This window comes from Bombina bombina, chromosome 1, assembly GCF_027579735.1.
Source record: "Bombina bombina isolate aBomBom1 chromosome 1, aBomBom1.pri, whole genome shotgun sequence".
In the NCBI taxonomy this organism is placed as follows: domain Eukaryota; kingdom Metazoa; phylum Chordata; class Amphibia; order Anura; family Bombinatoridae; genus Bombina; species Bombina bombina.
The window spans coordinates 804,438,571-804,463,716 of NC_069499.1; the positions used below are offsets into that span (position 1 = coordinate 804,438,571).

Consider the following 25,146-nt stretch of genomic DNA (forward strand, 5'->3'; position numbering starts at 1 on the left):
CCTCCACTATGCATCATTTTAAAAGTTGTTTGCTATATGTACCGTATATATATGTATGTATGTATATAAATGCATATATATGCTCTCCTTTTTTACATATCTTGCAATTTAATAATCATGTGTGTAAATGTGGGGGTGACAATACATTAGCAGCTGATTGCATTGCTAGTGCATCTGGTACTGAAAGAGTTAAGCAGAGAGAAGGGCAGGTCAGGATATCAGGGAGAACCAATAGGAGGAGAGCATGAGCCACACCAAGAGGAGATAAAGCTATAAGCTTTTCACCATAAATAGGCCAGTCACTGAGAGCAGCAGCTGGAGGAGGAGGACGTCAGGTTGTGCAAAACAGAGAGAGGAAGGAAGGATGCCCACCCACTGGTAACCCTCAAAAACGCCATTGTGAGGGAGGGGACCCACTTATATTCCGAATCCTGGGGGCCAGTGCTCCCCATTATACTGTGGGATCAGAATGAAAGATTTTTAGCATCACTGTGACTTGTAGTCACGGTATTTAATAGATTTCAGTTAAACCCTTCCATCTTGTTGTAAGTTGTTGAATAGTGAATAAGAAAGAGGCATTGTTTAAAATTAGTGATATATTTAAGTTTTATTACAATTATTTTTAGATTTTGAAAAGAAAAAGGAAGTGAAGGAAAACAAAGAATTACTACAGATACGTTTTGAGCTGTGTCTGTGGGAAGCTCTGTATGAAAAGATTTTTATGAATGGTTTATTATCAAAATAAGCAAGATATGATTTTTTTTCTAAAGGTTACACCAAATCTCCCCCTCTATTTTTAGTCTGCTTTAGAAATGACCAGTATCTTAACAAGTTTAGCTATAGATGTAAATGTACCTAAGTTAGAAAAATCAGACATACTGCCTAGTAAATATGTAGCAGCATATTTGTTTGGGCCCTGCACTTCTCTATTACTGTGCATTTGCTAGTTGCCCTCCTCCCTGATCTTTCCTGCTTCCCTCTGCTTGAGAAGAAGCTTACAGGGTAGAAAAACAGCTATGTAGGTACGATATGAGAGGACTAGATCCCTCTTGATTCTCTGTGGGTCTGCAAAGAATTACAGATACATCAATGTCACATGGCAAATTTGATAACGAATGCACCAAAACGATGTTAGCACTTGCTAAGTCATTCTCATTTGGAGTTAAAGGGACAATAAGGTCCAAATTAAATGTTCATGATTCAGATACAGCATGCAATTTTAAACAACATTCTAACTTACTTCTATTATCAAATTTGCGTTGTTCTTTTGGTATCCTTTGTTGAAAAGTAACGATAGGTAAGCTTATAGGAGCTTAAGAGGGTGCATGTGTCTATAGCACTCTATAACAGCAGTGTTTGCAAATATGTAGAACATTGCGATAAACAATGTTGCAAACACTACTGTGAGATGGCTAAAGACATGTGCATGCTCTTTATCAAAGGATAACAGGAGAACTAAGCAAAATTGATAATAAAACTAAATTGGAAAGTTGTTTAGAATGTCATGCTCTCTCCAATCCATTAAAGTTTAATTTTGTGAAGTTAGACTTTATCCTACCTCTAGCAGTGAGGGGATTATTAACACATTTTATTTCTCAAACAACCCATAGAAAGATTTAACAGATTTATGTATATTTGGGGAAATTGATCTGACAAAGAAACTACAGTCCACATATTTAAAATCATTTTAGTTTGCTTATATGTTTCCTACAAATAAAATTAACATTAGAACAAGCCTAAAATGTTTAAAATTATCTATATTTAAAATGATTTAAAATACAGACTTGACATTTGAAAAATAGCAGATTTAAATTGAGGCTTAACATTTCTTTTTTGTGCATAGTTTAAGCACAGATTGGGCCCCATTTGAGACGGGGCAGATTTCCAGGCAGGCAACCTGACACAGTCAGCGACTCAGCATCCAACAGCAGAAGTGAATATTGCACAACCAATCAATAGCAGGGGTTGTCAGTCATTCTGGTCAGGTCAGTCACCACTTTTTAACTTGTGGTTGCAGGTCACATTAGTCATCTTAAAAATCAAGTCTCCAAATCCGCGCCTGCAGCTTCATAAATGAAGCATATTTCCATAGAAGACTCATTTCTGAACACATTTAACCTGCGTATATTATGGACTAAGTCTCTGTTTTGGGATGCCAGGAAGTTCTAGGAGCAGGGTCATATAATCTGTGGGGCAGACAAATGGGTGTAAGCAGATCGGGATTAGTAATGGAAAGATCAGGTTATATCTAAATGGTCCTTGGCAAACCAGGATTTTTATTAAAGGGACATGAAACCCAAAAAATGTCTTTCATGATTTAGGTAGAACATAAAATTATAAACAATTTTCCAGTTTACTATTATCAAAATTGCTTACTTCTCTTGGTATCATTTGTTCAAGGAGCAGCAATGCACTAATGGTTTCTAACTGAACACATGGGTGAGCCAATGACAATCGGTATATATACGCAGCCACCAATCAGCAGCTAGATTCTAGATTTGATGCTCCTGAGCTTTCCTAGATAAAACTTTCAGCAAAGGATAACAAAAGAAGAAAGCAATTTAAATAAAAGAAGTAAATTAGAAAGTTGTTTGAAATTGTATGCTCTATCTGGATTATGAGATAATTTTTTGGGGTTTCATGTCCCTTTAAGTTCAGGAGAGCTTCGACAGGGATAGTGGCCAGAGCTCTTAAACATGAGAATCCGGTAAAATGTGGAAAAGTTGTAAACTCTGGGGAAATATTCCACCTGATCCATGTGGCCGCTGCTTCAGCTTCAAATTAATTTAAATCATTTTATTTCTACAATTTTTATACAGTTTTAATGTCACGTATCAGAGCTTTACTGAACTTTCACTTACATATTAAAGTTATTGTATGTTTAGGAGAGTATACATTTGTGTACCTGACCTCTATAGAGAAGCCTTGGGTTAGAATTCCGTGTGCAGCAGAGTGTCTAAAGCATATTATCGCTGGGGTTAAATGTCCATCATAGTAAAATGACATGCTTATATTTGTTAGGGTGTGCGCTGCTTATTGGGTCAGCTGCAGTTCAGCTCAGGACCAGCAGTTCTCTGCAGTACACAATTGATACTTAACTTATGTATTTAAAACCTTTGCAGAGGTTTAACACATAGGTGTAGATTTATCTGAAGGCTCGCGCGTAAATAGCTGCACCCGCGGCTTGTTAAATATATCCCATAGATTTGCAGGGTCTATAGTGATAGAATTTCAAGAAACTTATTTTTATAATAATAAATTGTTAAAGCACACCTAGGGGTATATTTATTAATGTTTGAGCAGACATGATACAATGTAGCATATCATGTCCGCTGCACAGCGATAAATGCCGACAGCATATGCTCTCAGCATTTATCATTGCACCAGCAATTCTTGTGAACTGCTGGTGCAATGCCGCCCCCTGCAGATTCGCGGTCAATCGACCGCTAGCAGGGGGTGTCAATCAACCCGATCGAATTTGATAGGGTTGATTTCTGTCTGTGGCCTCAGAGCAGGCGGACAGGTTATGGAGCAGCGGTCTTTAGACCGCTGCTTCATAACTTCTGTTTCCGGCAAGCCTGAAGGAAAGCTTGATAAATCGGCCCCCATGTGTGATTAAAGTTTAGTCTTTAAATGATTCACACCTCTTATGTCCTTAATATATAGAAAGTATAGAAATACTTGTCAGAATTTAATTTATTTTTATTTACAAATTTAATGCATGTGTTAATTTTCCATGTTTTTCTCCTTTAATCCCAAAAAAGCAATATGCCAAAGTGTTGAATCTGCCAATTATTCTGATTGATTGGTATGTTGGTGTCAAATTGTCCCAAAGCAAGTGTTTGTCCTCCAGAGTTTTTTTTGTGGGAAAAATGTATTTGAAAAGTTAGAATTGTTAGAAACTGTAAATACCTGAGAAATACTTTTTTTTGCATTGATTTGAATGAAACTCATTGAGAATTCTGTCCTTTCCATAATCACTCATATCCTCATTCATTCACAACTTCACCTTTATAAGTTCCAAATCAATGTCCAAATCGAACAAGTCAATGTGCAGTTTCAAAAGGTAAATTTATCATTATTATATTGTTTTTCTGTATTACATTTATTCATAGAGGACCAATATATACTGTAGTACTATATAAGGGATTACTACATTGTGAAAAACATATATATAATATATGCAAGAGCTAACATGACAGTATACAATCTAATTCTTGTAATACATAAAATATGTAGCATAATTATAGGTTTCTTTGTTGTAACAGGCGTTTTAGTCCTGCTACTCGTTTCAGTCCTTTTACTCCTATATATTTTAGCCCTCCAAGCATGAATAAAATGGCTGCATGATTGCCAGTAGTCTCACAGGTTAAAGCCAAAATGGTTCTAGTGTCACTGGTGAGGACTCACTAGAGATTTAACTAAAAATAGTCTTAACAGTCATTAATAATGAAGTACATCTCTACACCAACCTCAGAAGAAAACCTCTTGGGTGCAGAATATGAGGCACTCTGAAATTCAAACACCGTTATTAACAACACACTGAAACAGGAAGTATAATGAGGCTTCACTTAAAGGGACATTGTAATAATACATAAAGTTAGTTGCATCTTGGGAAGTATGTTTATTTATTTTAGTATTTCACATTTGTTATATTTTTATGATAAATTATTTTGCATTAGAATTTCTATTCTCTCACTCCAGTAACATGGCACTAATTGGTTTGTTACTTAAATATATTTAGAAAGAAGTTTAAAAAGAGTGACCTTTTGCCATTTGTGGAAAACATTTTACTGGCTTCGCTCTCTTCACTAAGTGGTGACTCATAGCTGGGAGTGTCGCCATACTTACCAGACTAAACATGCAGGCAGAATAGAAATCCTCCCAACAGAATAACAGGTAAATCCCAGGAAGAGTCATAGGGAAGAAACTAAGGATAGAAATACCACTGTTGTACGATATCACAGGTAATATTTTCAATTTAAGCAGAGCTTGCTTGCCTTTGTACAGATTAGTAGCGGCATTTACAAGATCTTGCTGAAGAGTGCAAATCACGTCAATATCATCCTGGTTAACAAGTATGTTTGACTGAATGTGCACTGAATGGACAATACTGCCTCTGATTGGCAGTGTAATCCCAACCTTAAAGGGAAATAAAAGTGCAAAAGTAAAATCCTCTTACATGTTAGAGCATTTTGTTATTGTACTCTTGCTTGCATATCATTATGCATTTAACTCCTGCAGAGCGGTTTATCACATGGTTAAAGTCAGCTCCAGAGAAGCAATGCTCTACTGAGTGGCTACACACATATGCTTCTTGTCAATGGGTCACCAGATGTTTTCAGTTAGCTTTCAGTAGTGCATTGCTGCTCTGAAGCTCACTTTAAGGGCTCATTTATGAAGCAGCCAATGCTGCTTTGTAGGCACATTGTTTCAGGCTCCTTAACCTGTCCGCCACCTTTTAGGTACGATCGGGATGATTGACAGCCCCTGCTAGCGGGTGATTGGCCGCTAGTGAGCAGGGGGCAGCATGGCACAAGCATTTCACTAGAAATGCTTGTGCAATGATAAATTCCGACAGCGTATGTATAGCGAATTATGTCCGCTCGACATATAGTAAATCTACCCCTAACTGTGTACTTAAAGGTACAGTCTACACCAGAATTTTTACTGTATAAAAAGATAGATAATCCCTTTATTACCCATTCCCCAGTTTTGCATAACCAACACAGTTATATTAAAGGGACTCTGAACCCAATTTTTTTCTTTCATGATTCAGATAGAGCATGCAATTTTAAGCAACTTTTTAATTCACTTCTATTATCAATGTTTCTTCGTTCTCTTGCTATCTTTATTTGAAAAAGAAGGCATCTATGCTAAGGAGCCAGCAAATGTTTGGTTCAGAACCATGGACAGCACTTGTTTATTGGTGCTGTCCAATCAGCAAGGACAACCCAGGTTGTTCACCAAACATGGGCCGGCATCTAAACTTACATTCTTGCCTTTCAAATAAACATACCAAGAGAATGAAGAAAATGTGATAATAGGAGTAAATTAGAAAGTTGATTAAGATTGCATGCTCTATCTGAATCACAAAAGAAAAAAATTGGGTTCAGTGTCCCTTTAATATTTGTTTTACCTCTGTGATTACCTTGTATCTACAGTAATTGTTTACAGACTGCCCTGTTATCTCAGTGCTTTTGACAGACATGCAGTTTAGCCAATCAGTTCAGACTCCTAAAATAACTCCACGGGAGTGTGCACAAAGTTATCTATATGACACACATAAACTAATACTGTCTAACTGAACAACTTTCAAAATGCTATGAGCTAAGAGGTGGTTTTCAATGGTTTAGAAATCAGTTTGAGCCTACCTAGGTTTAGCTTTTCAAAAACACCATCAAGGGAACAAAGCAAATTTAATGATAAAAGTCAATTGGAAAGTTGTTTAAAATGTCATGCCCTATATGAATTATGAAAGTTTAATTTTGACCAGACTGTCCCTTTAACATCTTTACAGAGGACAAACACATAGGTATATTTACATCAGTAGCGGACCTTCTCAACAGAGGGCCCTGGTCCAAAAAAGAATGTTGTTTTATTTATTTATATATATATATGAGGAGCATGCTGTGCTTTATAATAATATTGAGTATTTATACACTGGTAGGGAGAACACTGTGCTCTATAGTGATGTGAGTTTCTATACAATAGATCCTGCTCTGTATAAATATGATGAGTATTTGCACTCTGATGAATATGCTGTGCTGTATAATGATGTGAGTATCTATACACTGATGAGTATGCTGTGATATCCATACACTGATGAGTATGCTGTGCTGTATAATGATGTGAGTATCTATACACTGATGAGTATGCTGTGCTGTATAATGATGTGAGTACCTATACACTGATGAGTGTGCTGTGCTGTATAATGATGTGAGTACCTATACACTGATGAGTGTGTTGTGCTGTATAATAATGTGAGTATCTATACACTGATGAGTGTACTGTGCTGTATAATGATGTGAGTATCTATACACTTGTGAGTATGCTGTGCTGTAGTATGGCGTGAGTATCTATACACTGATGAGTGTGCTGTGCTGTATAATGATGTGTGTATACATACACTGATAAGTATGCTGTGATATTCATACACTGATGAGTATTCTGTGCTGTATAATAATGCGAGTATCTATACACTGGTGCAGTGATTTTTAACCTTTTTTTTGCCGTGGCACACTTTTTTACATTAAAAATCCTGTGGCACACCACCATTCCAAAATTTTAAAAAAGTCACACATTGTAGCCTAATACAGTATATATATATATATATATATATATATATATATATATATATATATATATACACATACACACAAAAACACACACACTGTATGTATTGTGCTGTTATGCCATGCCTCCTACAAACTACCCCTGCCCTGGGAGTAAAAAACAAGCAAAGTTTAAAAAATATGTCACACTGTTGTCAGTCTGCCGTGGCACACCTGAGGATCTCTCACGGCACACTAGTGTGCCACGGCACACTGGTTGAAAAACACTGCACTGGTGAGTATGATGTGCTGTATAATGATGTGAGTATCTATACACTGATGAGTGTGTTGTGCTGTATAATAATGTGAGTATCTATACACTGGTGAGTATGATGTGCTGTATAATGATGTGAGTATCTATACACTGATGAGTGTGTTGTGCTGTATAATAATGTGAGTATCTATACACTGATGAGTGTACTGTGCTGTATAATGATGTGAGTATCTATACACTGATGAGTATGCTGTGCTGTATAGTGATGTGAGTATATATACACTGATGAGTATACTGTGCTGTATAATGATGTGAGTATCTATACACTGGTGAGTATGCTGTGCTGTAGTATGGCGTGAGTATCTATACACTGATAAGTGTGCTGTGCTGTATAATGATGTGAGTATCTATACACTGATGAGTATGCTGTGCTGTATAATGATGTGAGTATCTATACACTGATGAATGTGCTGTATAATGATATATCTATACATTGATGAATATGCTGTGCTGTATAATGATGTGTTTATCTATACACTGATGATTATGCTGTGCTGTATAATGATGTCAGTATCTATACACTGATGTGAGTATATATACACTGATGAGTGTGTTGTGCTGTATAATGATGTGAGTATCTATACATTGATGAGTGTGTTGTGCTGTATAATGATGTGAGTATCTAAACACTGATAAAGAATGCTCTGCATTATAAAGTTGTGAGTATCTATACACTAGCGCTGCAGAATCTGTTGGCGCTCTACAAATAACCGATCTTGTGAGTATGCTATATATTATAATGGTGTGAGTATATATACACTGATGTGAGTATCTATACACTGGTGAGTATGATATGCAGTATAATGATGTGAGTATCTATACACTGGTGAGTATAATGTGCAGTATAATTATGTGAGTATCTATACACTGAGTATGTTATACAGTATATTGATGTGAGTATCTATACACTGATGAGTTTGCTTTGCTGCATAATAATGTTAGTATATATACACTGAGTGTGCTGTGCTGTATAATGATGTGAGTATATATACACTGATGTGAATATCTATACACTTGTGAGTGTGCTGTGTCGTATAATGATGTGAGTATCTATACACTGATAAGTGTGTTGTGCTGTATAATGATGTGAGTACCTATACACTGATGAGTGTGTTGTGCTGTATAATAATGTGAGTATCTATACACTGGTGAGTATGATGAGCTGTATAATGATGTGAGTATCTATACACTGATGAGTGTGTTGTGTTGTATAATAATGTGAGTATCTATACACTGATGAGTGTGCTGTACTGTATAATGATGTGTGTATACATACACTGATAAGTATGCTGTGATATCCATACACTGATGAGTATTCTGTGCTGTATAATAATGTGAGTATCTATACACTGGTGAGTATGAGTGCTGTATAATTATGTGAGTATCTATACACTGATGAGTCTGTGTGCTGTATAATGATGTGAGTACCTATACACTGATGAGTGTACTGTGCTGTATAATGATGTGAGTATCTATACTCTTGTGAGTATGCTGTGCTGTAGTATGGTGTGAGTATCTATTCACTGATGAGTGTGCTGTGCTGTATAATGATGTGAGTATCTATACACTGATGAGTGTGTTGTGCTGTATAATGATGTGAGTATCTATACACTGATGAATATGCTGTGCTGTATAGTGATGTGAGTATATATACACTGATGAGTATACTGTGCTGTATAATGATGTGAGTATCTATACATTGATGAGTATGCTGTGCTGTATAATGATGTGAGTATCTACTGTATACACTGATGAATGTGCTTTATAATGATATATCTATACATTGATGAATATGCTGTGCTGTATAATGATGTGTTTATCTATACACTGATGATTATGCTGTGCTGTATAATGATGTGAGTATCTATACACTGATGTGAGTATCTATACACTGATGAGTGTGTTGTGCTGTATAATTATGTGAGTATCTAAACACTGATAAGAATGCTCTGCATTATAAAGTTGTGAGTATCTATACACTAGCGCTGCGGAATCTGTTGGCGCTCTACAAATAACCGATCTTGTGAGTATGCTATATATTATAATGGTGTGAGTATATATACACTGATGTGAGTATCTATACACTGGTGAGTATGATATGCAGTATAATGATGTGAGTATCTATACACTGGTGAGTATAATGTGCAGTATAATTATGTGAGTATCTATACACTGAGTATGTTATACAGTATATTGATGTGAGTATCTATACACTGATGAGTTTGCTTTGCTGCATAATAATGTTAGTATATATACACTGAGTGTGCTGTGCTGTATAATGATGTGAGTATATATACACTGATGTGAATATCTATACACTTGTGAGTGTGCTGTGTCGTATAATGATGTGAGTATCTATACACTGATAAGTGTGTTGTGCTGTATAATGATGTGAGTACCTATACACTGATGAGTGTGTTGTGCTGTATAATAATGTGAGTATCTATACACTGGTGAGTATGATGAGCTGTATAATGATGTGAGTATCTATACACTGATGAGTGTGTTGTGTTGTATAATAATGTGAGTATCTATACACTGATGAGTGTGCTGTACTGTATAATGATGTGTGTATACATACACTGATAAGTATGCTGTGATATCCATACACTGATGAGTATTCTGTGCTGTATAATAATGTGAGTATCTATACACTGGTGAGTATGAGTGCTGTATAATTATGTGAGTATCTATACACTGATGAGTCTGTGTGCTGTATAATGATGTGAGTACCTATACACTGATGAGTGTACTGTGCTGTATAATGATGTGAGTATCTATACTCTTGTGAGTATGCTGTGCTGTAGTATGGTGTGAGTATCTATACACTGATGAGTGTGCTGTGCTGTATAATGATGTGAGTATCTATACACTGATGAGTGTGTTGTGCTGTATAATGATGTGAGTATCTATACACTGATGAATATGCTGTGTTGTATAGTGATGTGAGTATATATACACTGATGAGTATACTGTGCTGTATAATGATGTGAGTATCTATACATTGATGAGTATGCTGTGCTGTATAATGATGTGAGTATCTACTGTATACACTGATGAATGTGCTTTATAATGATATATCTATACATTGATGAATATGCTGTGCTGTATAATGATGTGTTTATCTATACACTGATGATTATGCTGTGCTGTATAATGATGTGAGTATCTATACACTGATGTGAGTATCTATACACTGATGAGTGTGTTGTGCTGTATAATTATGTGAGTATCTAAACACTGATAAGAATGCTCTGCATTATAAAGTTGTGAGTATCTATACACTAGCGCTGCGGAATCTGTTGGCGCTCTACAAATAACCGATCTTGTGAGTATGCTATGTATTATAATGGTGTGAGTATATATACACAGATGTGAGTATCTATACACTGGTGAATATGATATGCAGTAAAATGATGTGAGTATCTATACGCTGGTGAGTATAATGTGCAGTATAATTATGTGAGTATCTATACACTGATGAGTATGCTGTGTAGTATAATGATGTGAGTATCTTTACACTGATGAGTATGTTATACAGTATATTGATGTGAGTATCTATACATTGATGAGTATGCTGTGCTGTATAATGATGTGAGTATCTATACACTGATGAGTTTGCTTTGCTGCATAATAATGTGAGTATATATACACTGAGTGTGCTGTGCTGTATAATGATGTGAGTATATATACACTGATGTGAATATCTATACACTTGTGAGTGTGCTGTGTCGTATAATGATGTGAGTATCTATACACTGATAAGTGTGTTGTGCTGTATAATGATGTGAGTATCTATAGACTAATGAGTGTGTTGTGCTGTATAACGATGTGAGTATCTATACATTGATGAATATGTTGTGCTGTATAATGATGTGAGTATCTATACACTGCTGAATGTGCTGTATAATGATGTATTTATACATTGATGAATATGCTGTGCTGTATACTGATGTGAGTATCTATACACTGATGAGTGTGTTGTGCTGTATAATGATGTGAGTATCTATACACTGATGAGTGTGTTGTGCTGTATAATGATGTGAGTATCTATACACTGATGAGTATGCTATACAGTATAATGGTGTGAGTATCTATACACTGATGAGAATGCTCTGCATTATAAAGTTGTGAGTATCTATACACTTATGAGTATGCTATGTAGTATAATGGTGTGAGTGTATATATACACTGACTGATGTGAGTATCTATACACTGGTGAGTATAATGTGCAGTATAATTATGTGAGTATCTATACACTGAGTATGCTGTGTAGTATAATGATGTGAGTATCTTTACACTGATGAGTATGTTATACAGTATATTCATGTGAGTATCTATACATTGATGAGTATGCTATGCTGTATAATAATTTGAGTAGCTAAGTATAATGATGTTAGTATCTGTACACTGATGAATATGCTGTGCTGTATAATGATGTGAGTATCTATACACTGATGAGTTTGCTTTGGTGCATAATAATGTGAGTATATATACACTGAGTGTGCTGTGCTGTATAATGATGTGATTATATATACACTGATGTGAATATCTATACACTTGTGAGTGTGCTGTGTCGTATAATCGCGTGAGTATCTATACACTGATGAGTGTGTTGTGCTGTATAATGATGTGAGTAGCTATACACTAATGAGTGTGTTGTGCTGTATAATGATGTGAGTATCTATACACTGATGAGTGTGCTGTGCAATGATGTGAGTATATATACACTGATGTGAGTATCTATACACTTGTGAGTATGCTGTGCTGTATAATGCTGTATCTATACACTGATGAGTGTGCTGTGCCATATAATGATGCAAGTATCTATACACTGATGAGTGTGTTGAGCTGTATAAGGATGTGGATATCTATACACTGATGAGTGTGTTGTGCTGTATAATGATGTGAGTATCTATACACTGGTGAGTATCCCATACAGTATAATGATGTGAGTATCTATACACTGATGAGTGTGCTGTATAATGATGTGGGTATCTATACACAGATTATGACCACATAAACCCATACCTATGTATAGACTGGTTGCTATGGGCCCTCCAGCACTTGGGTCCTGGTGCCAGGGCCGGATTGGGCCACCGGGATACCGGGAAAAATCCCGGTGGGCAGGAACTGCACTGGCAGCTGCACAGAGAGAGCAGAGGCTCAAGCAGCTCAGCTGTGGCCGCTCTATTAAGCAAGCCGATATATGTATTGTTTACTTTAGGCAACAAGCTGGAGGGGGCGGGGCTAAGCCCGAGCCCATGAAGAAGGCTAGGAGCGGCCGACTTGTGTGAGGAGGTGAGGGAGGGTGTACTTTCATTATTGCTGGGGAGATTGGGCCAGAGAGGGGCGAGGCTGAGCCGGAGGAGGGGTGGGACCTGGATGACTTGGAGGGGGGGGGGGTGAGGCTGAGCCGGGGGGGGCGGGGCTGAGCCAAGGGGGGCATGGTTGACCCGGAGACGGGGGCTGGGCTGAGCCATATAAATTTCCAGGGCTGGTCTAATTTCCCAGTCCAGCACTGCCTAGTGCCACTGCACCTGCTGTACCAACGGTTGTTCCACCCCTGATGCACATAACACAGCAGAACATTTATTTTAGCACATTTATGTCCCATTAAACTAACAATGTGGGACTTTAAATTATGCATTACTAGTTAAAGCATTGCTTTTGTGTCACTTAAAGGGACAGTCAAGTCCAAAAAAAACTTTCATGTTTCAAATAGGGCATGTAATTTTAAACAACTTTCCAACTTACTTTTATAACCAATTTTGCTTTGTTCTCTTGGTATTCTTAGTTTAAAGCTAAACCAAGGAGGTTCATATGCTAATTTCTTAGACCTTGAAGGCCGCCTCTAATCTAAATGCATTTGATAGTTTTTCACCACTAGAGGGCATTAGTTCACGTGTTTCATATATATAACATTGAGCTCATGCATGTGAATTTACCATGAAGACAGCTCTGATTGGCTAAAGGAACTGAAATAAGGGGGCAGTCTGCTGAGGCTTAGATACAAGGTAATTACAGAGGTAAAACGTTTATTATTATAACTGTGTTGTTTATGCAAAACTGGGGAATTGGTAATTAAGTGATTATCTATCTTTTAAAACAACAAAAATTCTGGTGTTGACTGTCCCTTTAAACATTATTCCTTCAACCACAGATTACCCACTTGCCTGTTTTATGTTTAAAATATGTTACTTTAATCTACACCATTAACAATATTTACATGTATTTTTATTACGCATTACAAACAATAAAGATATTTCTTCACTCCATAAAATATGAATTTTGACACAGTCTAAAGGTCTGTCTGTTAATGACATTATTTTCTCAAAAACATGTTATGACACAGTTGGCTCTCTAAATAATTACTACTAGATAGCCCTGGACAAAACTAGATTGCAAAGCAATTTTCGATTATTTATTGCCCCAAGAAGATTTCACTAAAAGGTAATTGTACATAAGCACAATGGCCTGATTCTGTGTGACTTGGCTGCAAATGCAACTTAAGTAGCTAACCTTATGCCAGCATTCAGTAATACGTTGCATTTCCTTTTGTACATTATCAGCAAGTTGCAGACAAAAAGTTTAACAAACAACACAAATACCTGCTTTCTAGAATTACTATATGACATGTATCCTGTATAAAATGAATGTCTGTGTATGGCACTTAGCTGAAATGCGTCAGACATGTACCTATATGCTGATATTGGGAGTTTTTGAAACTGTATGTAGCACTTGTTTTTAATGTCTGGTAATACTTTAGCACAGTTGAGCCTGTTTTTTTTTTTTACCTCTTTGTTCAGGTATTAAATTAATGTCTCCTCATACTCTTGTGCTGCATGTGTGAATGTCATTCTAGCGTTTGGTAGCTATTACTAGTTAAACCAAAAATACTGTAAGACCCTATGGACAGAACAAAATCTACATTATAAAGTGGTTCTTTGGAACTCTAGAGCTGTTACACAATTTTATTATTGTTTATGTGCACAAAACAAAATTATGGGCTCTATATCAACTCATAAAGTTAAACCTTTATGATTCAGATAAAGCATACCATTTTTATCAACTTTCCAATTTACTTCTTTTATCAAATTTGATTTGTTCTCTTGGTATACTTTGTTGAAAAACATATCTAGGTAGATTAGGGAGCAACAAGGCACTACTGGGAAATTGCAGGTAGTTGTTTAATATATATATATATATATATATATATACAAATAGTAAGGATGTGCACTCTCACTTCAAACCTTAATGCCAGGGTGCTAGTGGATATAATAGAAAAAAAATGAAAAAACTTGCACAGTAAAGATTTTTGAAAAGGACCAGTGACAGCAAGTTTTTTTTTTTTTTTTTTTCCTTTCATTTTTCACCTGCAGATCCCCTGAAATAGCAAAATGTAGCTATAGTAGAATGGAGGAAAATTATTTATGTAGACTGTTAATACAGGTACAAATCCCCAAATACAGAATTATAACAAAATTTAGACTTTTTTTATTAATATTTTTAAAAAGAAAATTATTAAAAAATAACACATCCCCCCCCTTAAGTCACAATCCTCTCTCCTGTGTCCTTGGTTTCGTTTTTTATGTTGTAAAATGCAAATAATAGTCTATATTTATTTAAAACAATTAAAAAATAGAAATATTACCATTCTGATTACAGTACTGTACTCTCTTTCTGAGGGTACTATGTATACAAACATATTACAAATTATATAAAAAAACCTTTAGGATAAATATATAAGCTGTATTATTACTAGTGATGTCGCGAATTGTTCGCCGGCGAATAGTTCCCGGCGAACATAGCATGTTCGCGTTCGCCTCGGCGGGCGAACATATGCGATGTTCGATCCGCCCCCTATTCGTCATCATTGAGTAAACTTTGACCCTGTACCTCACAGTCAGAAGACACATTACAGCCAATAAGCAGCAGACCCTCCCTCTCAGACCCTCCCACCTCCTGGACAGCATCCATTTTACATTCATTTGGAAGCTGCATTCTTAGTGAGAGGAGGGACAGTGTAGCTGCTGCTAATTTAATAGGGAAATCGATAGCTAGGCTAGTGTATTCAGTGTCCACTACAGTCCTGAAGGACTCATCTGATCTCTGCTGTAAGGACAGCACCCCAAAAAGCCCTTTTTAGGGCTAGAACATCAGTCTGCTTTTTTTTTTCTGTGTAATCTAATTGCAGTTGCCTGCCTGCCAGCGTGTGTGTCAGGCTCACAGCGTATACTGTGCCCACTTGCCCAGTGCCACCACTCATATCTGGTGTAACACTAGTGTACATTTAAAAGAAAACAAAAAACTTTTTTGACTGTGAAATAATAGCAGACAGCTGCCAGTACCCAAGATGGCCGCCAATAAGGCAGATGGGGAGGGTTAGAGAGCTGTTTTGGGGGGATCAGGGAGGTTGGGGGCTAAGGGGGATTGCTACACCACAGCATATGTAAATATGCTAAAAAAAATAAAAAAAATTAAAAACCTTTTATTTTAGTACTGGCAGACTTTCTGCCAGTACTTAAGATGACAGGGACAATTGTGGGGTGGGAGGTGGGAGGCTGAGCCCTACACTAAAGCTAAAATTAACCCTACAAGCTCCCTACAAACTACCTAATTAACCCCTTCACTGCTAGCCATAATACACGTGTGATGCGCAGCAGCATTTAGCGGCCTTCTAATTACAGAAAGCAACGCCAAAGTCGTATATGTCTGCTATTTCTGAACAAAGGGGATCCCAGAGAAGCATTTACAGCCATTTGTGCCATAATTGCACAAGCTGTTTTTAAATAATTTCAGTGAGAAACCTAAAATTGCGAAAAAATTTAAGTTTTTTTAAATTTGATCGCATTTGGGAGTGAAATGGTGGCATGAAATATACCAAAATGGGCCTAGATCGATACTTTGGGTTGTCCACTACACTACACTTAAGCTAAAATTAACTCTACATTCTCCCTAATTAACCCCTTCACTGCTGGGCATAAAACACGTGTGGTGCGCAGTGGCATTTAGCAGCCTTCTAATTACCAAAAAGCAACGCCAAAGCCATATAAGTCTGCTATAATGACATGTCTGGCACACAGTGTTGGGGCAAGGGTCCATCTGACCACTGATACCTGGTCTGCAAAGCATGGTCAGGGCAGGTATATCACCTACACTGCGCACTGTGAAGCGGGCGTAACCCTTACACGTAACCCTTACACTACCTGATCGATACAACATCATACCTGATGTTTTAAAGCACGTTATTCCAAACAATTTAGGAATGTTAGGTGATTTATGCCCTTTATGGATTAAAACCAGACTCTGCATCAACTATGTAATTTTCCATGGGAGTTTTGCCATGGATCCCCCTCCGGCATGCCACAGTCCAGGTGTTAGTGCCCTTGAAACAACTTTTCCATCACTATTGTGGCCAGAAAGAGTCCCTGTGGGTTTTAAAATTCGCCTGCCTATTGAAGTCTATGGCAGTTTGCCTAGTTTGCCGATTCGCAAACTTTTGTGGAAGTTCAAGCTCTCTGTTCGCGAACCCAAATTTTTAGGTTTGCAACATCACTAATTATGACATAAACATTGCCTAAATGATGTAAGATATTCTTGTATACATTTAGTTCCATCCCCTCTCCAAGATGTCCCATTTTACAGATGCAGATATTCCCGAAATCCAAAGGGTATTTTTCTTCCTGTAATATATTTCAAGTAACATCTTGACCACAGTTCATATGTTACATTATGAGAAACTTCTCAAAATATTAAAATTTAAAAATTTTAAGTTTTTTAGCTTTTTGAAATTAGGTGGGAAAAAATCAGTATAGGAAGAATTTACAAAGGAATCTTTAACTTCTTCAAATATACAGTTAACCTATCTGAAAGAAAATTTTCTAAATCCTTTAAGGTAGATTACGAGTTTTGAGCGCTATAGGGAAATTAACGACTGCCACAAAGCTGCAGTATTTCACCTCCCTATAGCACTGCTATTACAGGTTTAAAAAAAGCAGGCTTGCGCGGGCGATATGGTGGTGTTGAGCTCCATACCTCACCCAAATACAAGCGCTGCTTTGACGTGCTTGTGCACGATTTCCACAATATGGAGAGCCGGCAAAAAAAAGCCTAACACCTGCGATCGCGGAAACAAAAGCTATGTAACGCAGCCCCATTGATGTCTATGGGGAAATAAAAAGTTATGTTTAAACCTAACACCCTAACATAAAAAACAAGTTTTAACACCCCTAATCTGCTGCCCCCGACATCGCCGCAACCTACATAATGTTATTAATCCCTAATCTGCCGCCCCCAACTTTGCCGCCACCTACATAATGTTATTAACCCCTAATCTGCCGCCCCTAACATCGCCGCCACCTACATTACAGTTATTAACTTATTAGCCTCTAATCTGCCGCCCCCAATGTCGCTGCCACTATACTAAAGTTATTAAACCCTAAACCTCTGGCCTCCCACATCACTAACACTACATAAATATATTAACCCCTAACCCTAACACCCCCTAACTTAAATATAATTAAAATAAATCTAAATAAAACATACAATTATTACCTAAATAATTCATATTTAAAACTAAATACAAATTTACCTGTAAAATAAAACCTAAGCTAGCTACAATATAACTAATAAACATAGTAACATAGTAGATGAGGTTGAATAAAGACCGAAGTCCATCGAGTTCAACCTATACAAATCTAAAATATATACAAAAAGCTCCAGTTAATCTTAAATAATCCCACTAAAAGGTGACCCATTTAAAACTAGCAATCATATCCATGAATTTTGTTTATAGACAGAAATGTATCCATATAATTTTTAAATGTATCTAGGATATTGGCATTCACTACCTCCTTTGGTAATGAGTTCCACACTTTTATTGCTCTTACAGTGAAAAAACGTTTCCGTTGCAGGAGATTAAATCTCCTTTCCTCCAACCTGAAATTGTGACCTCTGGTCACAAACAATTTTCTTGGAATAAACAGAGCTTCTGCCATCTCTGTATATGGGCCTTGAATATATTTATAAAAAGCAATCATGTCACCTCTTAAGCGCCTTTTTTCTAAAGAAAACAGACCCAGTTTGGCTAGCCTCTCCTCATAGGTTAAATTCTCCAATTCCCTTATTAGCTTTGTGGCCCTTCCCTGGACTTTTTCTAGTTCTGCAATATCTTTTTTTGCGATTGGTCCCCAGAAATGCACTCCATACTCAAGGTGAGGTCTTACCAGGGCTTTATATAGTGACAGAATTATGCTTTCCTCCCTTGAGTCAATGCCTCTTTTAATACATGCTAGTATCTTATTAGCCTTTGAAGCTGCTGCCCTGTATTGCGCACCCATCTTTAGCTTGTTATCTATTACTACCCCCAAATCCCTTTCCTCCTGTGTTTGGCTAAGTTTTGTCCCATTTAAATAATAGGTTGCCTGCTTATTTTTACTTCCAAAATGTAGAACCTTGCATTTTCCCGTATTAAATCTCATTTTCCATTTACCTGCCCATACTAATTTTTGCAGGTCCCTTTGTAACGAAAGTTCATCCTGCTCTGACCTAATAACCTTACTTAACTTAGTATCATCTGCAAAAATAGAGATGTCGCTATTTAATCCTAGCTCCAAGTCATTTATAAAAATATTAAAAAGAATAGGGCCTAGCACTGATCCCTGGGGTACTCCACTAATTACCTTTGTCCAATCTGAGTATGATCCATTTACTACTACTCGTTGCTCCCTATCTTTTATCCAGTTATTTATCCACAAACTAACATTTTCAGCTATTCCCAGTCTCCTAATTTTGTGCATTAATCTCTCATGTGGCACTGTATCAAACGCCTTTGCAAAATCTAAGTATATCACATCAACTGATTCCCCTTTATCTATATTTTTATATCTTAGGTTTAATTTTTATTTCACATGTAAGTTTGTATTTATTTTAACTAGGTAAACTAGTTAGTAAATAGTTATTAACTATTTACTAGCTACCTAGCTAAAATAAATACAAAGTTACCTGTAAAATAAAACCTAACCTGCCTTACACTAAAACCTAACATTACAATAAAATAAATTAAATTAATCAAATACAATGATCTAATTTACAAAAAACAAACAAACATTAAATTACACAAAATAAAAAACGAAATTATCAAAAATAAAAACAAATTACTCCTAATCTAATAGCCCTATCAAAATAAAAAAAAACCTAGCCTACACTAAACTGGCAATGGCCCTTAAAAGGGCCTTTTGCTGGGCATTGCCCCAAAGAAATCCGCTCTTTTACCTGTAAAAAAAAATACAAACACCCCCCAACAGTAAAACCCACCACCCACACAACCAAACCCCCCAAATAAAATTCTATCTAAATAAACCTAAGCTAACCATTGCCCTGAAAAGGGCACTTGGATGGGCATTGCCCTTAAAAAACCTAACACTAACCCCCAACGATTTTATTTGGGGGGTTTGGTTGTGTGGGTGGTGGGTTTTACTGTTGGGGTGTGTTTGTATTTTTTTTTTTACAGGTAAAAGAGCTGATTTCTTTGGGGCAATGCCCCACAAAAGGCCCTTTTAAGGGCCATTGGCAGTTTAGTGTAGGCTAGGTTTTTTTTTTATTTCGGGTGGACTTTTTTATTTTGATAGGGCTATTAGATTAGGAATAATTTGTTTTTATTTTTTATTTCGTTTTTTATTTTGTGTAATTTAGTGTTTATTTTTTTGTATTTTAGATAATTGTATTTTATTAATTTAATTTATTTTATTTTATTGTAATGTTAGGTTTTATTTTACAGGTAACTTTGTATTTATTTTAACTAGGTAGCTAGTAAATAGTTAATAACTATTTACTAACTAGTCTACCTAGTTAAAATAAATACAAACTTACATGTGAAATAAAAATAAAACCTAAGATAGCTACAATATTATAACTATTAGTTATATTGTAGCTAGTTAAGGTTTTATTTTACAGGTAAGTTTCTATTTAGTTTTAAATAGAAATTATTTAGGTAATAATTGTAAGGTTTATTTAGATTTATTTTAATTATATTTAAATTAGGGGGGGTTAGGGTTAGATTTAGGCTTAGGGTTATGTTAGGTTTAGGGGTTAATATATTTATGTAGTGATGTGGGAGGCCAGAGGTTTAGGGGTTAATAGTTTAATTTAGTATATTTCGTTGTGGGGGGCTTGCGGTTTAGTGGTTAATAGGTTTATTATAGTGGTGGTGTGGGCGGACGACAGATTAGGGGTTAACAATCTTTAAATAGTGTTTGTGCTGCGGGAGTGCGGCGGTTTAGGGGTTAATAGGTTTATTATAGTGGCGACAATTTCGGGGAGCAGCGGAATAGGGGTTAATACATTTTAATAGTGGTGGCGATGTCTGGAGCGGCAGATTAGGGGTTAATAAATTTATTATAGTTTTTGCGATGCGGGAGGGCCTCGGTTTAGGGGTTAATAGGTAGTTTATGGGTGTTAGTGTACTTTTTAACACTTTAGTTATGAGTTTTATGGTACAGCTTTGTAATGTAAAACTCATAATTACTGACTTTAGATGGCGGTACGGATCTTGTCAGTATAGGGTGTACCGCTTACTTTTTGGCCTCCCAGGTAAACTTGTAATACCGGCGCTATGGAAGTCCCATTGAAAAAGGACTTTTTTAAAAGTACTGACATTGCGTAACGGCCAAAAAGGTGTGCGGTACACCTATACCTGCAAGACTTGTAATAGCGGCATTAGGGAAAATGCAGCGTTATGAAGCAAAACAATGCTTTTTCACTCATAACGCAAAACTCGTAATTTAGCTGTTAGAAATCTAAAACAATTTTGTGTATGACTTAAACTTTCTGCTCTTTTATAAGTAGGGTCTATAAAATATATCCACTAACTAATTTCATATTTATTTTCTCGATATGTTAGCAGCATGCTATGCTATATTACATATTTTAAAAAAAGTCAACAGAACAATTTTTTACCATTTAAAGGGATAGTAAACACCAAAAATTGTATTGTTTAAAAAGATAGATACTCCCTTTATTTACCATTCCCCAGTTTTGCATAACCAACACTGTTACAGAAATATACTTTTTACCTCTGTAATAACCTTGTATCTAAGTTTCTGCAGACTGCCTCAATATCTCAGATCTTTTGACAGACTTGCATTTCAGGCAATTAGTGATGACTCTTAAATAACTCCACGTGCGTGAGCACAATGTTGTTTATATGAAACACGTTAACTAACGCCCTCTAGCTGTGAAAAACTGTCAAATGCTTTCAGATAAGAGGCGGCCTTCAAGGGCTTAGAAATTAGCACATGAGCCTACCTAGGTTTAGCTTTTAACAAAGAATACCAAGAGAACAAAGCAAATTTGCTGATAAAAGCAAATTAGAACATTGTTTAAAATGATATGCCCTATCTGAATCATGAAACTTTAATTTGGACTTTACTATCCCTTTAATTTAGATAAATTGAATAGTACACTTAATGCATGCAATGGTAATACTGAGTTGGGAGTAAATATGTTTTTCCCCTGAGGATTATCCAAAAAGCTTGATTATTTAACACTTTTTTACACACACACACACACACACACACACACACACACACACACACACACACACACACACACACACACACACACACACACACACACACACACACACACACACATATATATATATATACAGGCCAGTTTCCATTTGACTAGTACATCAATGAAACAGTTCATTACGTTGTGTTCTCCATTTGTCTAAAGTTGCAATTGCTGCTTGCATTTTTCAGAAAAGTTTACGGAAAAAGCAGAAAAATGGATGTGACGGAAAGCAGTCATCATCGTCAGTCCCTCTTGGATGCTATACAACGTTTCAATGCGGCAACAACCATAATGGATGAGACAATACTGGTACCCAGCATGCTTCAGGATATTACTTCAGAGGAAGAGGAGCAAGAAAATCATTCCAAGTCTACACAAGCTGTTGAGAGGAAAAATCTGTATGATTCCTACCTTCTTCTGAAATCACTCAGGCATGATATGAAATGGGGAATTTCTCAGGAAAATTTAGTACAAAAACATTACCCTGAGAAGGCAGAAGTTACACCAGAGGACGAGACAGGAGATTTGGTGGAACAATTTCAACATCACTTAAGAGGCCTTCTCTCTGTTCTCACCAAGCTGACCAAGAAAGCCAATATACTGACCAACAGCTACAAGAAAGAAATTGGGATTGGCACTTCTAATAATAGACAATATTCACGGAGCATCTCCCATTAAGGGGATGCAAAATCTAATACCAGCATGGGATTTTGGAGTTGAGCTTTACATATGCAAATAAATGTAACACCAGGATTTAGGCAGATTTCTTTTAAAGCTTCTTTTTGTTGTGACACTTTCATTTGGCATCGTTTTACATTGGAAATAAATACATTTAAAGCTGTTGTTAAAGGAATAAATAGATGGATTTTAAAGAAAAAAAGAAAAAAAATGTATCATTACAAACTAAAAATACATTGAGAAAACCATACCAAGAAAGGTATTCTTCATTTTCTTCAGGTATACAGTATGAGAAGTTTTACGCAGAAGACCATTAAAGAGACAGTAAAGTCAACATAAAATTTTCATGATTCAGATAGAGCATGGGATTTTAAACAGCTTTCCAGTTTACTTCAATTATCAAATGTAAATTGTCCTCTTGATATCCTTTATAAAGAGTAAAGATAAGTAGGTTGATAGGAGCTCAGGAGTGTGCATGTGACCTTAGCAATCAAATGACTTCTCTGCTTTATTGAGGGAACTTGATTTTTTTATTGTCCAGAAAAAAAAAAATTCTATATTGACCACTGCCACACATTTTACCCAAGAAGCACAGAACTCAGTAATATATATATATACACTATGGGGCCAATGTATCAATGTCTGTCCGAAATGATACGCTGTAGCGTATCATGTCCAACAGACATCGCTGAATGCCTACAGCATACACTGCATTTAACTTTGCACAAGCAGTTCACCAGAACTGCTTGTGCAATGCCGCCCTTGCAGATTCGCAGTCAATCGGCCGCTAGCAGGGGGTTTCAATCAGCCCGATCGTATGGGATCAGGCGGATTGAAGACCGCAGCCTCAGAGGCAGCGGATCAGTTATGGAGCAGCAGTCTTTAGACCGCTGCTTGATAACTGCTCTCTCTGGCGAGCCTAAAGGTTTGCACGGAAACAGCAGTTATGAAGCAGCGGTCTAAATTCGACCCCTATAAAAGATATTGTTGATTGTGTGTTCAACCCCTATAAAAGATATTGTTGATTGTGTGTTCGACCCCTATATAAGATATTGTTGATTGTGTGTTTACTAATCTTGTAAATATTTTTTACATTATATATACAGTACATATAAACATAGCCTAATGTGCTTATGAACTAATACAGTCATTCCTTCCAAACTCCCTTTTGCTTGAGATAAGGCAATTGACACACAGTTCTGTAAACAGTCAAGGTTAGATTACAGCAAAAAAAGAAAGCCAGTGTGCTTCTTTATTACTAAATGTAGAACAAGGACATGTACAGTCTGTGATACACCTAGCAACAGCTGCTTTCTGTAGCTATGGAAATACTTTTTTACTCAGGAAACCAATAAACCATGGGTTTTCCTTATTGACCACTTTTCATTGGCTGGGTAAGCAGTGCCCTTTCCTTATCAACTAGAACCACTCAAGCTCCGAGTCTAAATGTTTACACTGTGCTGTATTTTACTTTGTTAACCCTATAATATCCTGTGAATATACACAGAGCTGGTACTTATTTATGCTAAGTACTGATGCAATAAAATTATTTCTGAAACCTTCTCCAATGTTTGAAACACCCAGATTAAGCACCACATAATTATTTGACATAAACCGATCTCTAGAAAAAAAAAAAACAAGTCATGGCAGTGACAATTTTGTCATGAAACCAAAAACAGGTTACTATCATGTTTGGGCAGAGTGTGGCTGGGAGATTTGTTATGCAGTAGAGTTTGGGTTTTTAAACTAATGACTGGTTTACATGCAAGAGTGCAATGTGTCTTATTCTGCAGATCTCTTTGGCTGTAAATTGTGTAATTATGATTTCTTCCTGTGTGCAGAATTTCTGAATATCTGTTGAACTGGTATTTTTGGAAAAGCACACAAATCCCCCCCACTTTAAACAATGTTTATTTCAAGCATATTTTTTTAACAAAATCTACATGCACAATCTTCTAGATTGTAAATTCCCACGGGAATAGGGCCTCAATTTCTCCTGTATTTGTTTGATCAATTTTGTCCTGTCTCTTAAAACAGTGGTTGCTAACCAGTGGTCCATGAGAAGATGTTGGTGGTCCTTGACACCATCAAGCAAGAATTAATATCCTCTGATGGTGTCACCCCCGTCACGCCGCAACTCCCTACAGAAGGGGTCGCTAACCTTTCGGACCTCAGGGACCACTAAACTCACAATTTTTAATCCCGTGGACCACTATCATGATTTTTTTTAAAAGGTACAAACCTCTATAATGCATGTATGTGTGTGTATATGTATATGTATAT

The 25,146-nt window shown here is 36.5% G+C and overlaps 1 protein-coding gene across 2 annotated transcripts; it reads left to right on the top strand.

Annotated features, from left to right (window-relative positions):
* Positions 1-277: 277 nt before the first annotated feature.
* On the top strand, positions 278-24,421 carry LOC128639964 (mid1-interacting protein 1-B-like). 2 transcript variants are annotated; one of them, XM_053692248.1, is made up of 2 exons: positions 278-378; positions 22,374-24,421. In XM_053692248.1, the coding sequence occupies exon 2, from the start codon at positions 22,399-22,401 to the stop codon at positions 22,861-22,863; it is 465 nt and encodes a 154-aa protein (XP_053548223.1). In that variant the 5' UTR covers positions 278-378; positions 22,374-22,398; the 3' UTR covers positions 22,864-24,421. The 2 variants fall into 2 exon arrangements, with proteins under 2 accessions (XP_053548223.1, XP_053548232.1); XM_053692257.1 differs by having other exon boundaries at positions 303-399.
* Positions 24,422-25,146: the final 725 nt, after the last annotated feature.